Genomic DNA, 22,335 nt, shown 5'->3' with positions numbered 1-22,335 from the left:
TTTCATATAATATAAATATTTAATAAAATCTTTAAAACAAACGTGCTTATGTATGGTGAAACCATACATAAGCACGTATGCTTATGTATGGTTTCACCATACATGTTCTGGGTAGTAATGTAATTTTATAAAAGCAAATAATCCTGAATATACTTTACAAATACGTTTCTTTCATGGATACGTCATGTCAAGACCGATTTTTGTCACCTGTTACAATATGGCTTTGCGTGTCTATTCTATTGCATCTATGGCAATAAAATAATTTAAATTAAATCTAAAAGTTTTATAGGCGTGTAAAAAAAATGAAAATGAAGTCATCGTGTATGAAGGGAAAAGGTTTTTTGCTTTCATGGTTTGACAGAAACCATACACACGACCACACGAACCTCTTTCTACTACAACTTCCTCCAAACTGGACCCTTGACGACTCCCTATTTGTAAAAGTTAAAACAAAATACAATATCTATTTTGACACAAAAATTATCTAAAAGTAAACATTAGTAAAGATATATTAAATCCATCCAAAAATCAGAAAGATTGGTCACAGTTTTTGTGTTGTGTTAGTCAATTATTATTTTCATCATTTTTGCTATAAATTACGTGGGAAATGAAAATTGATCGCCCGATGGAGGTGTGCTTATACACACTTAAGTATGAAGAGAACATCCAAACAGCGCGTCAACTCTACTTGAAACTTTCAAGTGAAGGTAATATCATATTCATCGCAGGCAATAAGATATGATGGTCAATAAATCAGATTTCAATCACTAATACGCGTCATTGAAACTTGAAACGTCGGTTCCGAGTATGATATATATTTGCATATAAAAAATTTACATTATTACACATTTATTACATTAGTTTGTCACACAACGCGGCTATAAAAAAGTAAGTATCTGTGTGGCTTCGGAAATTAATAAGCGTTACACAATATTAAGTTGTGTAACTTACGGAGAGAGTCTCTTGCCAGTCGATTTACTTCCGAATTGGATCCCCGATCGGACCTCTGGTAATGCGGCGAAGGTGCAGTGGTGTTGCAACTGATGAGGGCAACAGCAGCAACCAGACCAGTCGCCACTTAGTGGTCGACTCGCGTGGTCGCGGCGCTACACCTCTCACTCGCAACCGGTTCAACAAAACTTTTGATAAATAAACATGTAAGCTGCGAGTGTTGGACCATAGACGATTAACTTTTTCACATTCACTATGGAGTCGGAAAAGGAGGCGATTCAAGTGCGCGATGTGTCGTTCGTGAAACCAAATTACATGCTCATGTCCTTGCAGAGGATATTAGTGTTAACTGTAATACTAGCCGGAGTTATTGTCGTGGTTTATTACACGCCGATGCCAGGTACTCATGTTTTATTTTATTAAGTTTTTACACCTACCACATCCACAGTAATAAAGTATGTTTACCTCTTGGGGACAAAAAAACATAAGGTACAAAGTGTGGAAAATCCATTTTTTTGTACCGCTCTTAATTTGGTAGCGATTGGCAGCTGGTTATTACTCTTTAGTTACGAACTTATTTTTATTAACTTTTAAATAATACTTCAAAAAAAAAATAAGAGCGAGTTTCTTCAGCACTGAGGTTACAAGAGCGAGGGCCAACCTTAGTACTAACTTAATTATAGCCTCTCACAATAACTTGTATTCATTTTCCTGGTATCACGGAGTCGACTTTACTCTAGGATAAGAATAACAACTATTAGAAGTTGTTATTCTTATTATAAAAATATATATTATTAAAAAAAGACAGGTCACATCTTCCATCATATTAGAAGTTCGGGAGTTTAATTTTAGGGCTTGTTTACAATAATACATAGCGACACACCGGCAATAATGTATAAATAAATAGCAAATAAATACATATATTCAAATTAATTTCATTGTTTTCAGAGGAGTATTTCGAGAACTGTGACCGAGAATGTCACGAGTTGGATTGGCCAATGATCTGTCGTGTGAAACTAGTCATAGAGGTGTACAAGACGTTAAGCAAGTAAGTACCTACTATATTTATTCGAGAATTTTACTCAACAACCATTCAGTCATTTATTACAATACTAAACAACACTTCGTTAGTTCAGAGTTTTTGTTTATTTTATGGTAACGTCAAGGACAAACTTACAACATCAAAAGTTAGCATGTTTTATTTTAAGAGGCCCGTAAAAAACTCTTTTTGTTTCTTTATAGGTCCTGTGGCAGTTGCACAGAGAAGGGAGGAGGTGACTGTCCGGCAACATGTATATCTGCAGATGGAAGGGAGCGAGGCGTCCTGGTAGCCAACAGAGAGCTCCCAGCACCTACCCTCCATGTTTGCCAAAACGACATATTAGTTGTGGACGTGGTGCATCGAGCCCCAGCACACGCACTCTCTATTCACTGGCGAGGACAACCACAGAAGGAGACTCCCTTCATGGACGGAGCTCCAATGTTAACCCAGTGTCCCCAGCCAGCGTACACTACATTCCAGTACAAGTTCCGAGCGTCGGCGGTGGGTACTCACATGTACCACGCGCACTCCGCTGCTGACGCCGCAGACGGCCTTGCCGGCGCCTTCGTTGTCAGACAGTCTCCACGACTAGATCCTCTAAAGAAACTTTATGACGTAGATGCCACAGAACACACAATCTACGTATCCGAATGGGGCCATTCAATGGGACCTCTGGCAGGAGTTATATCGCGTATACCTAACGCAGAATCACTTCTAATCAATGGCAAGGGAAAATCATTTGAATCTCCTGACGCTCCGCTGTCTTCTTTCAAAGTGGAACATGGTAAAAGATACCGATTCCGTCTGGCGTATGGCGGTGGTTCGAAGAGCTGTCCTATTCAGTTTTCAATTGATCATCATTCATTGGAAGTCGTGGCTTTAGATGGTCATCAAATTGAAACAAAGCGAGTGCGCACGATAGAGTTAGGTAGGGGTGAAAGAGCTGACTTCATATTGGATGCTCGAAGAGTGCCTGGAGTGTATAAAATAAAAGTAGTTGCAGTCAAGGATTGTCAAGACAATTTAGAAGGTTTAGCAACCTTAGTGTATGACAATAAAGATAAAACAGTGATACATAAACAGGACACAGTTGGTACCAATGTGTTCCGGGAGTTAACAACAGTGTCTAGTGAACGTTGTGATTCTGAGGATGTGTTATGTTTGCGCGAGCTCCACGCGGCTGACAAGCTGCCTGCCGAGTTGGCCGACAATCTGGACGAGATAATTTATGTGCCTTTTAATTATTCTACGAGGCAAATTTCGGCGAAACGAGTCGGTAAGTAATCTAATTGTGTACTCGCATATTGTTCAAAAACTTTCCTTTGCATAAAATTATCTTAGTAAGAGTGGCACGATGTATACTTTGCTCAACGCCAGAAGCGGTAACGATTTTGACATGTTGAAATTTTGAAAAGAGAATTAACTTTTTTTTTCATGTCACCTTTTTTGTTTAGCCAATGTTTTTCGCCTTCTGATACTTTACTACTTCGTACTTATGTTAAAGACAGAATGAACCCTGAATTACTAAAGACATCACATAATCAATTTCAATAATGAAACATTGATTAGTCTGTGACAGATGTGTTTACCCAGCCATGATTTCTCACACACGTGAGTTAGGACAATGTCGCAACTACCGCCGGCGTGCGGCGTGACAATGATGACAATGCATTAATGTATGCCATTTGAATAACTTACGAAATGCAAACATTTCCTTATGCACAATAGATTTAGGTCGACTCCTCGATATGTATAATGCCATCTGACTCTTCGAGTAACAAATAATATTTGAGACTTTTGTATTTCTCTACACAAATTACCCTTAAGATTTCGATTTAAGAAGTTATTAAGCTCCACAAACTCTACATTAGTCTGTTGATGTTTTTCATTTGGGAGACGATCATAGCATTAGTAATTCGAAGATAACTTGCATTGTATGACGTCTACGTGTATTTTCTAAGATAATTTATTCCAATTATGAAGAAAGCACGGAACTGGGTACTAAAACTGACAAATGTTAGCTATGAAAATGTCTTTAGAGCAAGCATTATTATTGAGTCATCTACTATTTTGGGTCATGTCAAGGTCTTTTCTTTAGACTTTATTCTCTTTATGGAATGCTAGGATAACGAAGTTGAAAGGGTCAGCTTTTTTGTAATGCAGAGACGATGAAAAGAAAATATTGTATTTTTTTGGAGAGGTATACTTACAACGGGTTAAACTAGTTACGCTGCCTCCTGAGATGACATTTAACTATACTGCACTAGTTTTAAAGTATTATTAATGTCAAGCATTTGAGTCTGCGATCGCGAGATCAGATTCCAAGCACATACATATATGACGTATACCTTCTGTTATTCCGTTTTAGAATTTTAGAATTCTCTTTAATCAGTTTTTAGCATATTGTGTTTAACCCGAGACCCCAGGATCACGACGAAAGTCTAATTATCTTGATCTCACGGATATCAACGAATAATCCAAAAAACAATGCCATATTTGTTTTAAAAACGATTTCAAAGGACTTCTGAAGGACAATAAACTAGTTTTTAATAAAGTTAAACAACCTCTTTGGACGTTTTAAACGGCGCTCGTCTTGTGTTATGAGCATTTTGTGTTACGTAAGCCTGCTTAGGTAACGAAATATGTTAGTGGGTCGCGTTACTTATTTCGTAAAGATTGCGATCTTTTATAGCCTCTATGATATTTAGTTGTGTTTTTAAATTGAGTAGGTACAAATATTTGTAGGTTCTTAAGATTGTGCAAGTAGTATTAAAGGTTCCTTGTGTAGTTGGGTGAAAGTACTAAGTCATGCAGCATTGGCTTCATCGAAATTAACGTAACTTTACATAATTCTTTATAGTAAGTTTACTAAATAATCTGCAAAGTTTATAGAAATCATGAGAGGATTCAGGTTAATACTTAAGTCGTGAAATAAAACTTAGTTGAATATTTTGTCACAAGTTTAATTTACTCTATTCAGTACCTACTGATCTATATTACTATTCTAGTTTTATTCGTTAGTTAACATCGACGTCAATGACATTCCTCACATTCCAAAATATAATTTAACCTTTGTGACACCTAAAAAAGGTCCAGGTTGGGCCCAAGCAAGTCAAATATATTATCAACGCTTAAATCTGCGGCATGTTTAAAATAAAACCTTAAATTGTTCTTTCAAATGTAAAATAGTTCTTTCTAGCTTTGGTTTCCAAATTCATAATTCGTACGACAATCATACCAGCCTTTAGTACTTAAGTTACAGTCACTCAAGCAAGCTGTCAGACATGTTTTAGTTTCGCTGCATGTAATTAATTTAAGTACGAATAATAACTGTGTTATTAGTACATAGCGTTGATTATAGCTTGCACTTTCATTTCGCATGAATAATCGTGGCTTAGAAGCCGGCAGTTGGCTCGCATGACCTGTGGGAGAAAATTTGATACTAGATAAACTGCCAGCTTAAAACTGACCTCTGTTTATAGGTTGAGAAACTGGCCTTTGCACCTGACTTCACCTCTTTGGTTGCTATGATGTTTTTTTACCAAAGAACTGGTAATGAGGTTGTTTGTTTTTAAACATTTCATGTCTATTTGATTCTGATACATGATTCATGTTAAGTACTACTTAAATTTAGCTTACAATATAAAAAGTATTGATTTACTGATTATGGGTTACATATGTTTTGAAAACAAATCCGCGATTTATTGTTTTGCAATAATACTTTTTTTTAAGATTGAGGTTGAGCAGATAACAGTTTAACTTATTGATGTACCAAACCAATGTTAGGAAATGTAAGAAGGTATGATTTTAATGTTCTTTTAATAGTTTTCTGTAATCTCTTCTAGATTAAAGTTTACGCAATTTAACCATTGCGTGGCGTTGCAGTGGAACTTGGCGTAGTAACTTGTAATGAATGGGCGGAAAGTTGGTTTGTAACGAGAAATGCCGATTCATTTCGGTATGTGATGCCGATGACCAGCGATATTATAAAAAAAACTTTACTTGGACAGAGAAATGAAGACTGGTGTCAGAGTTATAACCCTGTAGATCTCTGACGTGGCTTAACGCTAAAACCATTCTTGGGCCTGTTAGTTTCCACGATATTATCCTAATCCCATTTATAGTACATTAATTCCAAAAACACCTAGGTGAGTGCATCAATAAAAACGCAAGTTGGAGAAACGAATAAAAATACAACTACCGCATCAATATGACAGCTTTAATAACAAAAGAAAATCTAGATCGGAGTCTTGTTAAACGATAATAATGTCATGTATAGAGCTCGTTTACATTTACAAAGCGACAGTACACGGCGTTTATGAAGAAAGTGAAGTAATCAGCGGTCGTAACAGCGTCCGCAGCCACCGCAAATAATATGCTGTGAATGATTGCCGAAGACTCGTGACTGCGCAACATTTTATACACTGATTCAAATGAGAATAGGAACGGTGCGTAGTTACCTTTATTTGTCAACTATCAGTTGAAAATTCATTTCTTGGTATAACGTATAAAAACTCATTTCGGAAATACGTAGATATATTATGTTTATTTAGTGTGTTTTACCGGCTTTGGTAAGATCACGCAAAATGTAGAAAATTAAAAAAAAAAAAAACCTTTTAACAGCTTTAGTCGAAACTTTTTCTCTTTTGACACTTACATTTGAATTGATTAGAATCGCAATAAGCAACCATACGTATCCGACAATTATAATCATGCGTTCATTATTGACATTTAAACTCGTTCCTTCATTTTAAACAATGGGATGTTTATTTTGATTATTAACATGAATTGAAAGTTTCCCTTTCACTTGGCACTTCGTTTTTGTGGCACGCGAATCTTGCTTCATAGCTGGTACCGTTACACCAACCCACATTCGGTCATAGTGGACGGTAAATTAAAAAAAATAACCAGTGCTGCCATAAAATATCTTCAGGTTGACTCTGATTTTTATTATAGGAATTATGTGAACCATATAGTTACCAGCTTATTTAAAATACACGACTGATCTCCAATGTAATATTTCAATATTCTAAAATATAAAATTCAAAATAATGTAATTACACCTGTCATTTGAATTTGCGTTTCGATTTCGAACGCACTCATTTTTAAATATCGTTCGACTGGAAAGGTTGATGTCAATGAACGATTTAAATCGGATTTGATTAAAAAAAAAAACATACAAAGATGACTATTACTAAATACAGTTTTGAAAAATGGTTTCATGTTATGACGCTATGCATTTAAAATGTTGCGGAGTAAAGCAAGCAGTTCTTTGAACTAGCTTGAATATTGTAATTGGCTAGTCGGTACAGATGTCGAGAAAATATTTATATTGTGTTGAATATTTCATTGTATTTGAAAACGGGGTTAAAATTATGATCGTCATATTTTAGTGTGACTCCAGTTAAAATTGATGAAACCAGAGTTGTAGAACTATCAAACCGAGAATGTTTTGTAGAAATAATAATTAATTTAACCAAAGACCACTGGAAAAAAATGTTCGCTTAATTTTATCTTTCTTTATTTTTATTTTAATATATCTTTACCTGGGGCTATGAGCTTTCTCACAATTATTACTCCAATCCAATGGCTGTTTAGCACATAATACAAAGTCTTATTAATAAAATCTAAGGATAATAAAAGCGAAAGTGTCTAGATGTTGAATTTTAATCGTTGCGAAGTGTGTCATGAATAGTCTAGCTTAAGACTATAAAGTATTTTACGATATCTACACAGCTAGATATTGACAGAATATCTTTTATTTGTTTCCTGTTAAAGTAGAAAGGCTATCAATACTGATGGACGCTTTGGCAAATAATAATTTGTTCATTTTAACATTCGTTAATAAATAATTGACTATGGAATACTGTGATGATTTTAGTGAAGTACAAAAAAAATGGTAAACGTTTTAAACTTCATCTAAGAAAGTGAAAAATTCACAATGATTTTTTGGATTCTGAAATTAATAGTCAGATAGGCAGTTTTACCTTTATATTAATGCTTGTTAGTACTTATCACTGCATGAAACTAACAGTAAGAATGAGTAACCAAATTAAAAAGTCAATTATATTACGATACTTTCATGTAAATATAGGAAAATCACTCCTACGACCTAGATGTTTAAGTATAATTTGCAATGCCATTACGGCACACAATAATTATATGAGTTACATAATATAATTCCGTTCACGTTAGGATTCACTCAGGGTAACTATACCGATTGGCCTGTAATTAAATAATAACCTTATCTATTAATACAAGGGTCATGTAATTATTTATATTGGTTCTATAAACAAGCTTCGTCAATGTTTTACGAGAACTAAATTCGGGATCTTCTGTAGGTCTTTGATTGAATAGATTTTTATGCACAAGGTTGCAGGTAGCAAATAGGCTATATGACAGATGTGTATTACTTTCTTATCTATACTTCTATACTAATATATAAAGCTGAAGAGTTTGTTTGTTTCATTGTTTGTTTGAACACGCTAATCTCAGGAAGGTCCAAATTCAAAAATTCTTTTTGTGTTGAATAGACCATTCATCGAGGAAGTTTTTAGGATAAACCATCTCGCTGCGACTAATAGGAGCGAAGATAAAATTGAAAATGTGTAAAAAACAGGGCAGGTATAAATCATAACTTATATCTTCTACCCACGGGGACGAAGTCGCGGGCAAACAGCTAATTAAATTATAAGATTTGTCCGTAAAAGCTGAAAATAATCATTTTTCGATTGCAAATATTGTTGCATATAACAAAATTGGTATCGCAGTAATTTATTGTTTTGCTTGATTATATTATAATATAGGTTATAAGTTTCAGATCGCAAAATATCGTAGCCTAAATGCAAACAAACGTCTAGGCTTCCTAATTCACGAGCCTTAATTAAGAAGAAAGTGTTAAATGTCCATTCAAATACTCTTTAACACAAATAATATTTCTTATAGAGGATATTACATGCCTCTAAGGTAGCAAACTTATATATTATGATGAATATAACATAAGGAAGTTTCCTAAAGAAATAAATGTCCGGCCATTTATATCTCTAGTTACTTTATTTCCGTGAGTCCTTGTCTACCAAAAAGTATTTGGAATATCCTTTTTAAAAACGCGTGGGCTGAACATCGTTTCAATAGATTGTCGTAAAAGTTAATAGCCCGAGAACGAAGGTGTAAAATGTACTAGATTTATACCTATATAGTATAAAAAACATCGCTTATTGTTATATAACAGTAACATAGAAAAATAATTACCGTATGGCATTGTGTCAACACGTATTGTCGAGTCTAAAACGTGTTGTTATGCAGTTAATTGTGCTTAATTGCTACTCAGCGTTCTTGGCAGTCTGTATTACTCAATTGGCCGCATTTTTCAAATCCCTGTTAAACAAAACACTGCTTGCATTTGCTCTTTCATTTATTTACATTACTTCTTTTCTTTTTTTGGCTTTTGATTTTTCAGCCAGTATCGTCATGTTGTTTTTTCATTTTCTCGGATAGACGAGGGTTTATTTGAGTCTGTATGCGGATGTGTTTACGGACCTGTGGTTACGGTTTGGCTCTATCAATCAACTGTCGTATTTAAATCCAAGCTTAGGACTGACTGACAGAAGCGAAGCCACGATATGTTTGTCTGGATTCGAGTCTGTTGGTAAACCAACAGTTGTTGGCCAATTCCTGAAATTTGTTGTATTCGTTACGTAGATGTGATAAAATCTCTCAAGATAAAGATTAACATTGTTTTGAAGGTATTCAAAGCTTTTCAACATCGAGCTTAATTGTTGTTTACATGTTGTGTTCCTGTAGGTTTCCACCAAAGTGTGCAAGGGAAAATATGTCGTACGAGTGTTTGTAGCAGTGAAAATGCTCATTAATGAGCGTTGGAGCATGCGTTAGTAGCTGGTACTGTACGTACATATGTTGTGATCCTTGCTACACATGTACCTATAAATTCAACACTTGCATCAAATTTTGTCAATGATATCGTCATCAATTGATGTCAAAGTACAATTATTAAAAAAAAACACATTCTTCGGTGTAATCGTGCTCTATATAAAAATAAAATTTATGGTTCGTCTTCATAATTTCTCATGCCATCGTCAATAGAGGTATAGTATTGCTATTAGTGATAAGACTGCCATTGTCCATTTTCTTTGTTGCGTATTAATTTAATGCAATAAGTCTCGTGGTCGACAATAAAGAATATTTTAATCTAATCTGATCATAGGAAACACATAATACCTGTTTTATTATACTCTACTAAAAACATCAATTTACTATAAAGATGCAGCGAGTTTTAAAGTGAGACTTTTATAGTGAGTTTTTAAAGTTGACATGGCTGTTGTTCTTGTGGTTATTGACCTATGCCGTCGTGAGTTCGATTCTCACCCAGGACAAATGTTTTTGAGATGATAACGATCGTTTTTACTGTGTCCATATTTTAGTTTACAAATATATAAGTATGTTTACCAGTTGTCTAGTACTCATAAGCCAAGCCTTGCTTAGGTTGACAATAGATGGCGTTGTTGAATAGAACATTATACAGTGTGGAATGTCAGCTCTCTTCCGCAATGAACCCTAGTTTAATTTTCCTTATAACTTGTTGCAGAAAGTTGGGGTCAGACCGACGGGCACCGGTTCACGTACCCTGCATCTCCGCTCCTCACGCAGGGTGGTGATGTAGGTTCCAGTGCCTTCTGCTCCTCCGAACCGGGACATGGAGACGAATGCGTGCACGTCAAGAATGTGCCTCTTCAAGCTACTGTGGAGCTGGTCATGTTCGATCAAGGTGAGCAATGTTGAGTTTAGTGGAGAAGGTCCTTTTGTACTGGATCTGACATCAGCTTTTTAAGTACGGAGTTTTGTAAGTAATGCTGTAGATGTGGAAGAGAGATGACGATCTACGCGGCGTATAACACCGTCTCGCTTCTACAACTGCAATATGTAGCGAGATTGTAGAGATAGTAGTGAGGCTTCTGCGATCAGATCAAAGGAAAATGTTTGATCCGAATAGCGCAAGATAGATATTAGGTCACGGTAGAGAATATTGGAGGAGACCTCTATCTAGCGGTGGACGTTCTCATCAAACTGACATAATGAGTGGAATAATAATAGGTAAATTATAAGATACATGGCTAGCACCGTATAGTATCATTATTGTAATAAGTATGAGTGTGGGAGTAATTAAGACCCTCTGCACAACAGGAAATGCACCTGAAATTGTCAGGTGCATTTATTGTCCAAGCAACTAACTTAAAAGTGCTTCAGTATAAAGTAGTGACGACCTCCGTGGTCGAGTGGCGTACGCACCGGTTTCAAGGTGTCGCTAGCTCTGAGGTCCCGGGTTCGATCCCCGGTCGGGTCAATGTAAAAATTCACATTTGTACATTGTCTCGGGTCTGGGTGTTTGTGGTGCCTTCGTTGTATCTGAATTCCATAACACAAGTGCTTTAGCAACTTACTTTGGGTTCAGAACAATGTATGTGATGTTGTCCGCATTATTGTCCGCAAGTAGTACAGTATTAAATGTAGAAAGGTTGGTATTAACGTCTTTATTTAGAGAAGGTATACTGAATTAAACAGTGCATGAAACTGTTGCTTTTGATAGCATAACTCATGAAATACGACGACTAAAACAAAACAATTGTGTGCCGCTTTTGACTTACTTGGTATCTAATATCCAAATAAGGTAATTCGAAATCTTAACAAGGAGAGTAATTAAAAAATGTTATTGTTATGAACTAGGCACCTTGCTTAAGCGAGCTGTTATGCCTAGCCTATTGTGTTTTTGGATGAAAAACCCTTTCAGGCGTTCTTAGTTTGCCCAAAATAAAGTAATTTGAATAAAATTTTGATTAACAGTTTTCAGACAGTAATTACGCAAAAATAGGTTGGAATAAGTTGAATTATAACTCAAACAGGGTAACATTCATGCATTATGTGATCACGCAACTGCTATTTTCACATCCACTACTAAAACCCTACACTTAAACTTCACATAAAACATGAAATAGCAGATGTAATCAACCTTTAACAAATAAAAACTTTACTTTCCATCAATATCTATAAAAGTATGAAGAATAAAATATTTGGTACAAAAGACTCCAACATTTCTCGTTCGTACATATTCGATAATAAATCAAATTCGTTTTATTGGTACACCTTTAATATTTTATCAAAGCCCGGGACGGTAACAATCATTCGGTGCAATTTATTTGATTTATCTCGACTAGTTCCGAGGGTAGCGGGCGATATGAGTTCTTCTAGGTTAGGTATAAACGATCTAGACTCTATTGGGTTTATGTGGTCCTAGTAGATCGGCAATTTTTCTAAGAATAATCTAAAGCAAGTTATATGTTCTATCTCTATCTTTATGTATATTATAATTTTACTGTGTGTGTCAACCTAAAAGGTTGGACTAATTTGAATGATTTTTAGTGTGCGTTTGAGTAGCCCCCCCCCCAAATGATTTGCATAAACACATTAGTCCGAGAGAACTAAGTTCGCCGCGTCAACTAGTCGTTTGTCTCAGTTTTTATTATGTTGTCTTCTCGCCTATCCACCTCCATCTTTAAAGATCAGATGCATAGACATAAGTACTCTATCTATAATATATTATACGATTTCGCGTCATTCATTCGCCCAACACGGAACGCTACGCTCACATACTTCCCTTATTAAGCCGTTTGTATGTCTAAAGTTTCCGCTTTCCTTCACCAAAGTTAGAAACGACACTTGCTAAGATATATTTGAGCGTCAATATTAACACTGGCAACACTGGCATGTGCCGTTTACGGCGCTTGTGTAACTCCCGCTAAAACATACAAAGAAAGGGATGAGTACACTGTAGTTACATGACCAGGCACTTGTATATCATTGTGATGGTATTTACAGTTCAAAGCGTAGGTACAACTTAATGTTGCGTAAAGTAAATCAGGAAAGACCTGCGTTAAATAAGCATTTGGGTTTCTGTTAGTGTGTTTTGAATATGTTAAGTAGCACGAGGCTTAACGAGTGAATTATTATCCCTTTTCAACGAATTTAAAGGAAAAAACTTTTAAGTCCTTCAGATACAGAATTAAAAATCATAATTATAAGTATCAGACGCAGAAGCGGAATATATTAGGTAATTTTTAGCTACAGTAAATCAATAAAACAGCTCCATCAGACGATTTTTATTTCTATAGGTACCTATTTAATAGTTTATGTAAACAAAACAGTAAAAAAACCGAACATGTATTAAGAAAAGATAGTACAAGGGTTTTCGGTGAATATTTTTGTTGGACAAATTAGATTGCACTATTAACCTTTTTATACATTATATCACGTCGTTATAAATCGTGCTCACACACAAATATGGGCAGGTTGAGCCATCGTTAACGATTGCACTAGTTCCGGTGTAAGTATCGTCGACGCCGGCGCCGTGCAGTTGATGTGGCAAACTGGAGAACACAAAGTCATTTATCATGGCGACAGTGATTTATATCCTTCGCCAGATGTGGATCAAGATTGTTACGAAACCGGAATACTGGAAGTTATGTTTACACTTCGATTACAACCTAAAGACCCATCGAAACTCAAACGTAACGTAACGTTTGTCAGAACCGTTTGAAATGCGTCAAACGAAATTGAAATAACAGGACATCACTATTTCGTTTGATGAATACACACAACAATGTAGAGTTTCATCAAATAAGTTTTTCTCAGCGTAGGCTCTCAGCTTAGCAATGTCGACACTTGCGAGCTTAAGTGAATTAGCATGTAAAAATATATCACATTTGCTGAACGAATAATTAAAAACCCGGTATGTGTGACATGTCGTGATCTCGATCCCCGCATAGGAGAAGCATTTGCGTGATCCACAAATACTTGTTGTCTTTCTCTCTATACCTATACAAGTGCTTTTGTGCAACTGATGTTTGAGACTTTTTCGCGACACAAGTATTGAATTCCTTAGTGAGGTAGTCATAATTAACAAAAACCATTTGTTACCAGCTGCGAACATTGTTTAAATGGCACCTTAAACTACGGGTTTGAATAAAAAAGACATGTTTGAAAAATTACCGGTAGAACTTTAAGTTTATTTAAAAGCGATTGAATACGGAATGAGATAGGAATTCTAAACTCACGACTTTACTTTCAATAATTGAATATTCGGTCATAGACAGCTACAAAGTAAAAACGAATAGAGATCGATGATTTTAAATATTGAAATGATTTTGTCTATAGCTAAGTGCAATCGTGCCCTGTCAGTCAAAGGCAAGATTACAGATACTGATAATTGCATAGCTAGTATAACCACAGAATATAGAATAGTACTTAAGTAAAACTATCTGAAGAACGTTATGTCCGAAGAGAGAAGAAAATTAATTAATAAGTTTAATTGAATTTAACTTGTAAGATCGCATCAACCATCATAATAAGAATACTTAAGTACTACTTATTAATCATGAAGACAATGAAGTTCAGTCTAAAAGGGATTTCATTCTGTCTAGAAAATTGAATAGTTGTAAACGCGGGGCGAATTACTAATGAATCTAATGATAGTCTCTAAGTGTTCGCTGAAACAGACTTTCACAAAATTTAATTGAATGTAATTATGTTCATTTTTTTTTTATTTACAATTTGTATTTCGTTCATACTCGTCGTTCGGAATTACTCACATTATTATTATTTTGTTCAGTGATCAATAACCTTATACTCAAATAACATTTAAAAATAAAAATATCAGATTGCTTCTCGTTCCAAATTCCAAATATTTTTTTAATAATATTCATCATAATGATAAAAATTATAAAGTTTTTGTTAAATACTTAAATATTAAGACTTTTTAAGGTTTTTTGGTAGCTTCAAAAAAGCCAGATGTTAAAATTTATAATTCGAGAAGTTAATTTAATGGAAAATGTGAATTAAGTGAAAGCGTGACTAATTGGTAGAAAAAACGGTGCTACCATTTGTTTACCCGTAGGTAATTACTGGGCTAGAGGCAGTTGCTAATCTACGGCACGAGGTTAGGTACTCGCTTTGGTCATTGTTTTCACAGACATTTTAGTCCCTACTGCTTACACAGCGTTTATATAATTATTGATTACTTTTAACTTCATTGATTTCAGTACACAAGGGATACTAATCTTTCTAGTCAACCAATTATGCAACCTCCTTGGTTCAGTCTTGCCAATCATAAATATGATCTACCTACGTGTTACTCCTACAATCTATAATGACTAGGCGTTCTAATAGAAACTCTGATAATAAAACGTGTATGATACTGAGTCAAGATATAAATTTTAATGCGGTATCATTTTCTTAATATTATTCACATCTAAAATAGGCCTATTTGAGCTGGATTAAATCGGTTTACATTTTCCTGCAACAGAAAGCTTGCAATCTACGAGTACGTTATAATTGCGAAGTGCGTTTTACCACGTTTTAGCCATCTCTATTCTTAAATGAAAGTATTATAAGCAAAAATATTTGATATAATTTCAGCCGAGTTTCGAAGCAGAATAACCTCGTTTTCTTTTGGGCACATTTTGATTTGCATGATACATTCTTTGTTTGTATGACCATAATTAGTGGTCGCGTGTATTATGTAAGTCTTATTACTTGCGCCTACTTGTGCTTTGATGCGAGTTTTCTAATTTTTGAGTACCGTTGTTTAAAGCAACCTGTAATTTTTGCTGCTCCATATGTTGGTCATAGTTTCATAACATTAAATTTTAGCGGCCTTATTTGCAAACTATTATAGTGGACGGCCGACTAGTTACAATGTCACTTTTGGTAATAAACCTAAAAAAAAACGACTCTGTCAGCTCAAACGACACATAATGGCTTAAAATATTAAATGCTAATTCAACTAACGATGCAGCCGGTTTTTTTACGCAACTCATTTGCATACGTAACATAAAGCTATGTTTCCGGATCCTCAAAGCATTTGAATATATACTACTTTGACACACACTTGACAAGATTTAAACTGGCTGGTTACAGGTTGGGATGTCAATTAGGATCGGGCTTCGTATCGTATATTTAGAGCTTAGGGCATGTTTCCACTGCCTCCATTTCGCGATAATCGGCAGGCGATAAATTTTTCGTTTCTAGCTTTTTTAATTATTTCCTTTTTCATAGGACAGAGCACCTATGTCTTGATGAAAGATTGTGGGATTATTTAAGAGTAATAGAAGTATTTATAAGTAGAACGACACGATTAACCTTACAACCTCTTTTCAACAATGACCACAGTTCATTGTCAAACATAAACAATCGATTTAAGGCTGTTTTTACTATTTTAACCATCGATGGACCCGGCTTCTTTTGATATATTTCCCTAGAAGACAGATCCTTAGAGAATAAATAGAATATTCAAAATCGGAACCGGAAAGCTGGGAAATAACGGGAGCAGTTACAGTCGACAGTCGTCCAACGACAAATAAATCGTCACGACGTAATGTGAACGCGCCCTTAGCGGACATAAAGTTACGGGAGCCGGTATCCGGACGGCAGATAATCTCGTTAAATATCCAAAGACGTCTCGCGTGACCGAATACATTAGCCTAATTTAAATTTCGGTCGGAATTGTTAAATGTATCGAAGGATTTATTCATTAGGTTAACCGTTATGCCCTATTTTAGGCAGCTGGAATAGATTTTACTATATCACTAGGCAGGTACATTGTTAACTTTTAGCAAGTTATATCTATCTACTATACATATTATATCTACTATTACAAGGGTATTATTTTGGTATATTTCGTATATTATTCATGTAGTATTTTTAATTGTTTCCAATTGTGTTGTTGTACCTATTCCAGATGCTTCTCCATTTTACCCAAAGGTAGATAATGCCTTGCGGTATTAAGCCCGCCATATGTACCACAATTGTACATGAAAGTTGAAATAAATAAATACAAAATACAATTTTATGTTGCGAACAGGATTTTAGAAAGTTTCCCTTTCGCTTTTGTTTCCTGACGTTTTCGTATATCAAGTCACACCTTGGGATGTGGAGTCAAGTTTACCAATAACCTTTATCGAAGAATAGTAGAAGTTTTGTAGGTTATACGTAACATTATGTTAATATTTCAACAAACAAAGCGTGTTATAACAATACTGTGTAATTTGTGATTAAGAAATCATGGATGGTATTTGCTTCGGCTTTATTCTATATTTAATTGATCTAATTGACGTTTATGCATGCTTAGAAAAAGGTAGCTGAGAATTGTGCAAGTAGGTTTTAGTTTTTAATGTGGCAATTACTAGTTAGATTATAATAAACAGTTGCCTCTCGATATTCCAAGTTTAGACTTTGCAATTAACTTTCTATTGATTAATTAGCGTTTTCCGTAATCAAATGGTACGTAATTGTGCCCGGATTTCATGCTACTGTAGTGAGTCACTCTTCATACATTTATTTCTGCTATATGTGTGTACTTGTGGCTGAACTCCTCCTAAACGCTTGTACCGATTTGAATATTTTTTTGGAAGTGTTCTTGGCTTGTGCTTCGAACTGGGTGTTTTAAAAACAAGCCTCACAGAACGAAGTTGTTGGATAAGCTAGTAATGAATGTGAAGTCGATTCTACAAAGATCTATGAACCACATAGTTGTACCGTGGAGTTTAATAAGTAATAAGGTCAGCTTCCAAGTTTAGCATTTTCACTAACTTTTTTTCGAATTACTTTTTACATGATTTTTTTAATCTACTTATCTGGTCTTCACAGCCCATTTTACTAAGTAACGAAGATATTAAATAAAGAATTTTACATTAAGACTGGTTTACAGTATGGCTAAGTAAACAAATGACATCAGGACTAAGTGGAGTGTCAAATTTCTAATTTCACGCTGTCTACATTAGAAGTTATTGTACAAGTAATTAACAGTATTTAGATAAAGCTGACTGACACAATGTCTTTAAGGATTAAGTTTATTATTACCGTATTTACAGGAAGTCAGGTCAAAATATATGTAATAGATAACTATAAATTATAAGTATGTATATATTTCTCACTGAGTTGAGGAGGTCAGATAGGCAGTCGTTCCATGTAAAACACTGGTAGACTCCCTCCAGCGGTTATACTGTTAAAAACTGTGAAAAAGGTTTGGCAGCTAATGAGGTTTTAATTCCAAAAACCAAGTAGTAGCTTCAAAAGTGTACAGTAACAAAAATTAGATTCAAGTATCATAATGTTTTCGAAAAATACGTAACCTTCATAAGTGATGGCCAATTACCAGCTCTATGGGTTGTCTTCTTTTAAATATGTGACAGACAGGTAACTTTATAGACACAACAGCATTTATAAAGCCGTAAAACCTTAATAGTTGTACGTTTTTAGTTATAAATGTTACCTAATTGGTTAACAGTCATAAATTTACGTGTGACTATAAATGAAATTTGTTAGGGCTTGGCAGTTGATTGACGATGATTTATATCTTTGATCAGAAACACATTTCTTTAAGTGTAAATTAAGTTATTTTATATCTGTCATCAAGTTTTATTAGTATGTGAAGCACGCTTCCTATTAGATAAGACATTAGTTGGTGTTTCGTTATTCTGGTGACTTTGGTTCCCTCCATATTTATTGATTTCGAAACATACAATTATAAATTAATGTTAAATCCTTTTTATACGGGTCATTGCCTCTTTTTTACATTTCGTTTCTGAAATCAAGTAGGAAGTTTGTCTAAATAACTTAGGAGTGATAGTTTTTTGTTAGCATTTAGCAGTACGGTGTTAAGTTTCACGCATTGATCTCAATTGACACTCATTACTTAGAGGAAACCGACAGTCTATTTGCAAGCAATGTGACGAGTACAAAATAAGATGTCACCGAGAACACTTCTTAGCACAAATTTATTTAAATAGATATTTTTTCCCCTTTCTATATAAAAAATAATTCAAAAATGTTTTAGTCAATCTACATTTGCGACGTTTATCTGGATTTTTGTAAAAAACAAAAATTTCTCTTTTAATTGCAGGAGGAGAATCTGACCACATCTTCCACCTGCACGGGTACAGCTTCTACGTAGTGGGCATAAGAGAGCTGAACAGAAGCTATGATAAAGAAACAATCAAGAAGTTGAATGAAGAAGGCACGCTCTTCGATAAAAATCTAGAAGACCCAGTCCTGAAAGACACGATAGTTATTCCGAAATTTGGAGCTGTTGCTTTACGCTTTAAGGCTGATAATCCAGGGTTCTGGATGATGAGGGACGAAAGGTCCAGCCACTGGACCCGAGGACTGGACTTCATCCTGAAGGTCGGAGAGGAAAGGGACTTTGTTCAAGCCCCACCAGACTTTCCCAAATGTGGGTCCTACGTCGGTCCCGAATACTTCCTTATATAAAACGGACCCCACGTCATTAATAAAGTTACCTTTTAGATTGTATTACTGCTCAATTTATTTATTTGATTTGTGATATGTTTGTGTAGGTTATTATTTTTGTTCAGCTGAATTGGTTTTCGATTGAAGGACAAATAAGGCTTAGATAGCGGAATAGGAAATATGATATCAAAACTTGAAGAAATTGACTTCAGATGAGAAATGTATTACTTTTGCCTAGTGTAGATCTATTGAATTAAAAATATATTTCCTATAAGTTAGGTTTTGTATTACCAGGGTAATTAGAAACTTATTTACGTGATAATCATGCTAATCTTCGTCACCTTTTACCACTACCGCCGCCGGTGTAACAACAAATGTTTAACATTGAACTTTTCCTACTGGAAATAGGCGTCAAGATAAATACAATCACTGTACCAATAGAAAGCTGTCAAACTGTTAAAATCTAATAAGAATAACAACTCATTTGTAAGCGGCTATTACTGTGTCGACAATAAAAATCTTTACGATAAGTACTTATACACAATTTACACTAATTTTAGAATTGTAAATAAAAATAAATATTTCTTAAGTAAAATGTTTTTTCCTTATGGAAAATTTCCCGATTGGTTTTGTTAATAGTATTGAATGATACAAAGAAGAATGGCTGTCCATTCTGTCCAATTTAGGTGGGCTACTGTATAAAAACGGAGTCTCAATTTTGTGAGTGTTCGGATAGTGAAAGTGTGGGTAATTGGGGCGGTCGTGCCGGCCCGGTCGGAACACCCGGCGCCGGGCCGAATCGTTTTATTGCTTCAACCACTTTTGATGGGCCATTCTGCGTTTTAACAAAGGCCGTACAATAAGTGTTTGTGTAATTTTGGTGCATTAAATGGACATCTCATTTGAAGCACGCGTTATGACGTAATCACTAAATTACTTTGCTGAAAGTTTCACTCCATTACACGTCTCTGTTTTTGTCCGATGATTGATTTAATTCCTAGTAGATAACGACTTTACTTTTATCGTCTTTTATGTTTTGCCGGTCACATTGAAGATGATTTATTTGAAGCGAGCTAAAATGTTCCGTTACGAAACCTGCAAAGCTTGCACGTCGCTGGGATCCAATCATAAAATCTCAGCCAATCTTTCTTGTAGCTCGCAGCTCTGATCTCTGACGTACTCATGGAAATTGGTTAAGCATGAAGCGAATCTAGCTTCTAAGAGTAAAATTACTTTCTACCTAGATTATATATCTTATTTTGATATTGAAATTCTCAAAACTTATCAAAATCTAAAACATTCCACGTAAAATTATTGTTAACTTTAGATACGTTTCCTCGAAATGGATTGGAACAGCGAGTGTTTTATATTACTTTTGCCTTGGAAGAGACAGAACTGGCTGCAGAGTTAATATGCCTCTCTAACCAGGCATATTAAGAAGAAGAAAATTCGCTACGTGAAGTTACAATACAGTCAGGTGAAGCATGGTAAACCTGAGGTCCTCTTTAAGTAATATTATTGCATTTTTAGAAGGGAGACCCTGTTCCACGCCATATAGTGTGCGGTCAGGCTCCCACAACTGGTAAAACCTGGATCTGATATAAATATGTTACTTGAGTACCTATGACGAAGGCAGAAGATTGTGCAGGAAGACTACCAGATCGACAAGTATGATAAATGTTTGCTCATTTAAGGTAAGTTTACATAACATAATTTATTGTGATATAATGTCTTATGTAAGTCGAAATCCGTTAGGGTACAAAAATGTGCTGTCGTTGTGTCTTCTTTGTTACCAATTTTCCTTGTATTGAATTCGTGTATGAGTTTTTAATAGAGAGAACGTAACACTTGCAGGTGTTATTAGATTATGCATTCTTTATGTTTTGTAGCTTTTTTGTGTTGCGGTTAGATTTCACATGTAGCGATTTCGATGGCATTCGCCCTTTATGTCGTCATCTACCATTCTATCACTAATCATTAATAACTTATTGATACTTATATCAAGCGAAGCGACCGCGACTCTGCAAACGTAGTGTAGGACACCCAATGGCCAGGTGGGATGACGACTTGCGAAAGACTGCAGGCGGATGCTGGATGCGGCAAGCCGAAGACAGGGCGCTATGGCGCACATTGGGGGAGGCCTATGTCCAGCAGTAGACTACTAAAGGCTGATGATGATGATGACTTATATCAGTGTTTATTAATTAGTTTTATGTAGTTGGCTCCTCTCGCATAGGTTATCGCTGTAAAGCATAATCCTGTTCTTTTTTAAATCGAGGAAACCAAGCCTCAGTCTACTTCTTATCCCTCCAAGAACATGTGTACAAAGTTGAATAATTTTGGAGTAAAAGCGTAATAATCAAGCTAACATTCATATTTATAATATTAGTATTTATTGCTTTTGTTATTTATTCCTTCCACTTATATCCGTCCTCGCATTTATGTAATAAATCTAGATTACTCGTTGAATATTAGAATATATTTTTGTAGCTGATTGTTAATTAAGACTCGTTAAGTCTGATAATTGGATTAATTAGATAATAGCATAATTATTAAGTGTGATGTGTTCTCTGCTAGATATCAGACTTTCTCTTGGGCATTGTTTTGTAATAAAAGTGTTAAATCTTCATCTTTTTTCCCTGTTTTCAATTATAAATGTTTTAGAAGCAGCTTACAATGCGACGCTGATAATACTTGGTCATTATCTTTAACTTGGTTTTCGTTCCGGTATGTTTCAGGAATAAATCGAGAATTCATTTCGAAGCGAAATCCTGTAGATATGTTTTCGTTATATAGGACGCCATAGCATACAGAGCTATGCGCCGCACCTTGCAAGATTGATGACAGGCGTTTAAATAGAACAATTTATAATATAATATTTATTTGTACGAAATATTAAATCAATTTGTCGCGTAGTTTCAAATTAAGCTTTCCAATATAATGAGATCGTTCTTATTATTTCTATTATCACTGCATATGTATGTGATTTTATTTTTAGAAAGGATTAAAAACGGGTTTAACATTTT

The 22,335-nt window shown here is 35.1% G+C and overlaps 1 protein-coding gene across 1 annotated transcript; it reads left to right on the top strand.

The window, feature by feature from the left end:
- The first annotated feature begins 92 nt into the window (after nucleotides 1–92).
- LOC113491722 (laccase-2-like) lies at nucleotides 93–19,904 on the top strand. Its single transcript, XM_026868852.1, has 5 exons — nucleotides 93–1,351; nucleotides 1,900–1,999; nucleotides 2,194–3,269; nucleotides 10,599–10,778; nucleotides 18,963–19,904. Exons 1-5 carry the CDS (start codon nucleotides 1,207–1,209, stop codon nucleotides 19,328–19,330), a joined length of 1,869 nt encoding a protein of 622 aa, XP_026724653.1. The 5' UTR covers nucleotides 93–1,206; the 3' UTR covers nucleotides 19,331–19,904.
- The last annotated feature ends 2,431 nt before the right edge of the window (nucleotides 19,905–22,335 follow it).

This window comes from Trichoplusia ni, chromosome 3, assembly GCF_003590095.1.
Source record: "Trichoplusia ni isolate ovarian cell line Hi5 chromosome 3, tn1, whole genome shotgun sequence".
NCBI classification, from domain to species: domain Eukaryota; kingdom Metazoa; phylum Arthropoda; class Insecta; order Lepidoptera; family Noctuidae; genus Trichoplusia; species Trichoplusia ni.
This window is presented reverse-complemented; position numbering and strand designations above follow the sequence as displayed.

Coding starts and splice junctions, on each gene's coding strand:
- LOC113491722 (XM_026868852.1), top strand. CDS start 1,207: ATGGAGTCGGAAAAGGAGGCGATTCAAGTGCGCGATGTGTCGTTCGTG. Junction 2,000..2,193: donor GTGTACAAGACGTTAAGCAA/GTAAGTACCTAC, acceptor GTTTCTTTATAG/GTCCTGTGGCAGTTGCACAG. Junction 10,779..18,962: donor GCTGGTCATGTTCGATCAAG/GTGAGCAATGTT, acceptor TTTTAATTGCAG/GAGGAGAATCTGACCACATC.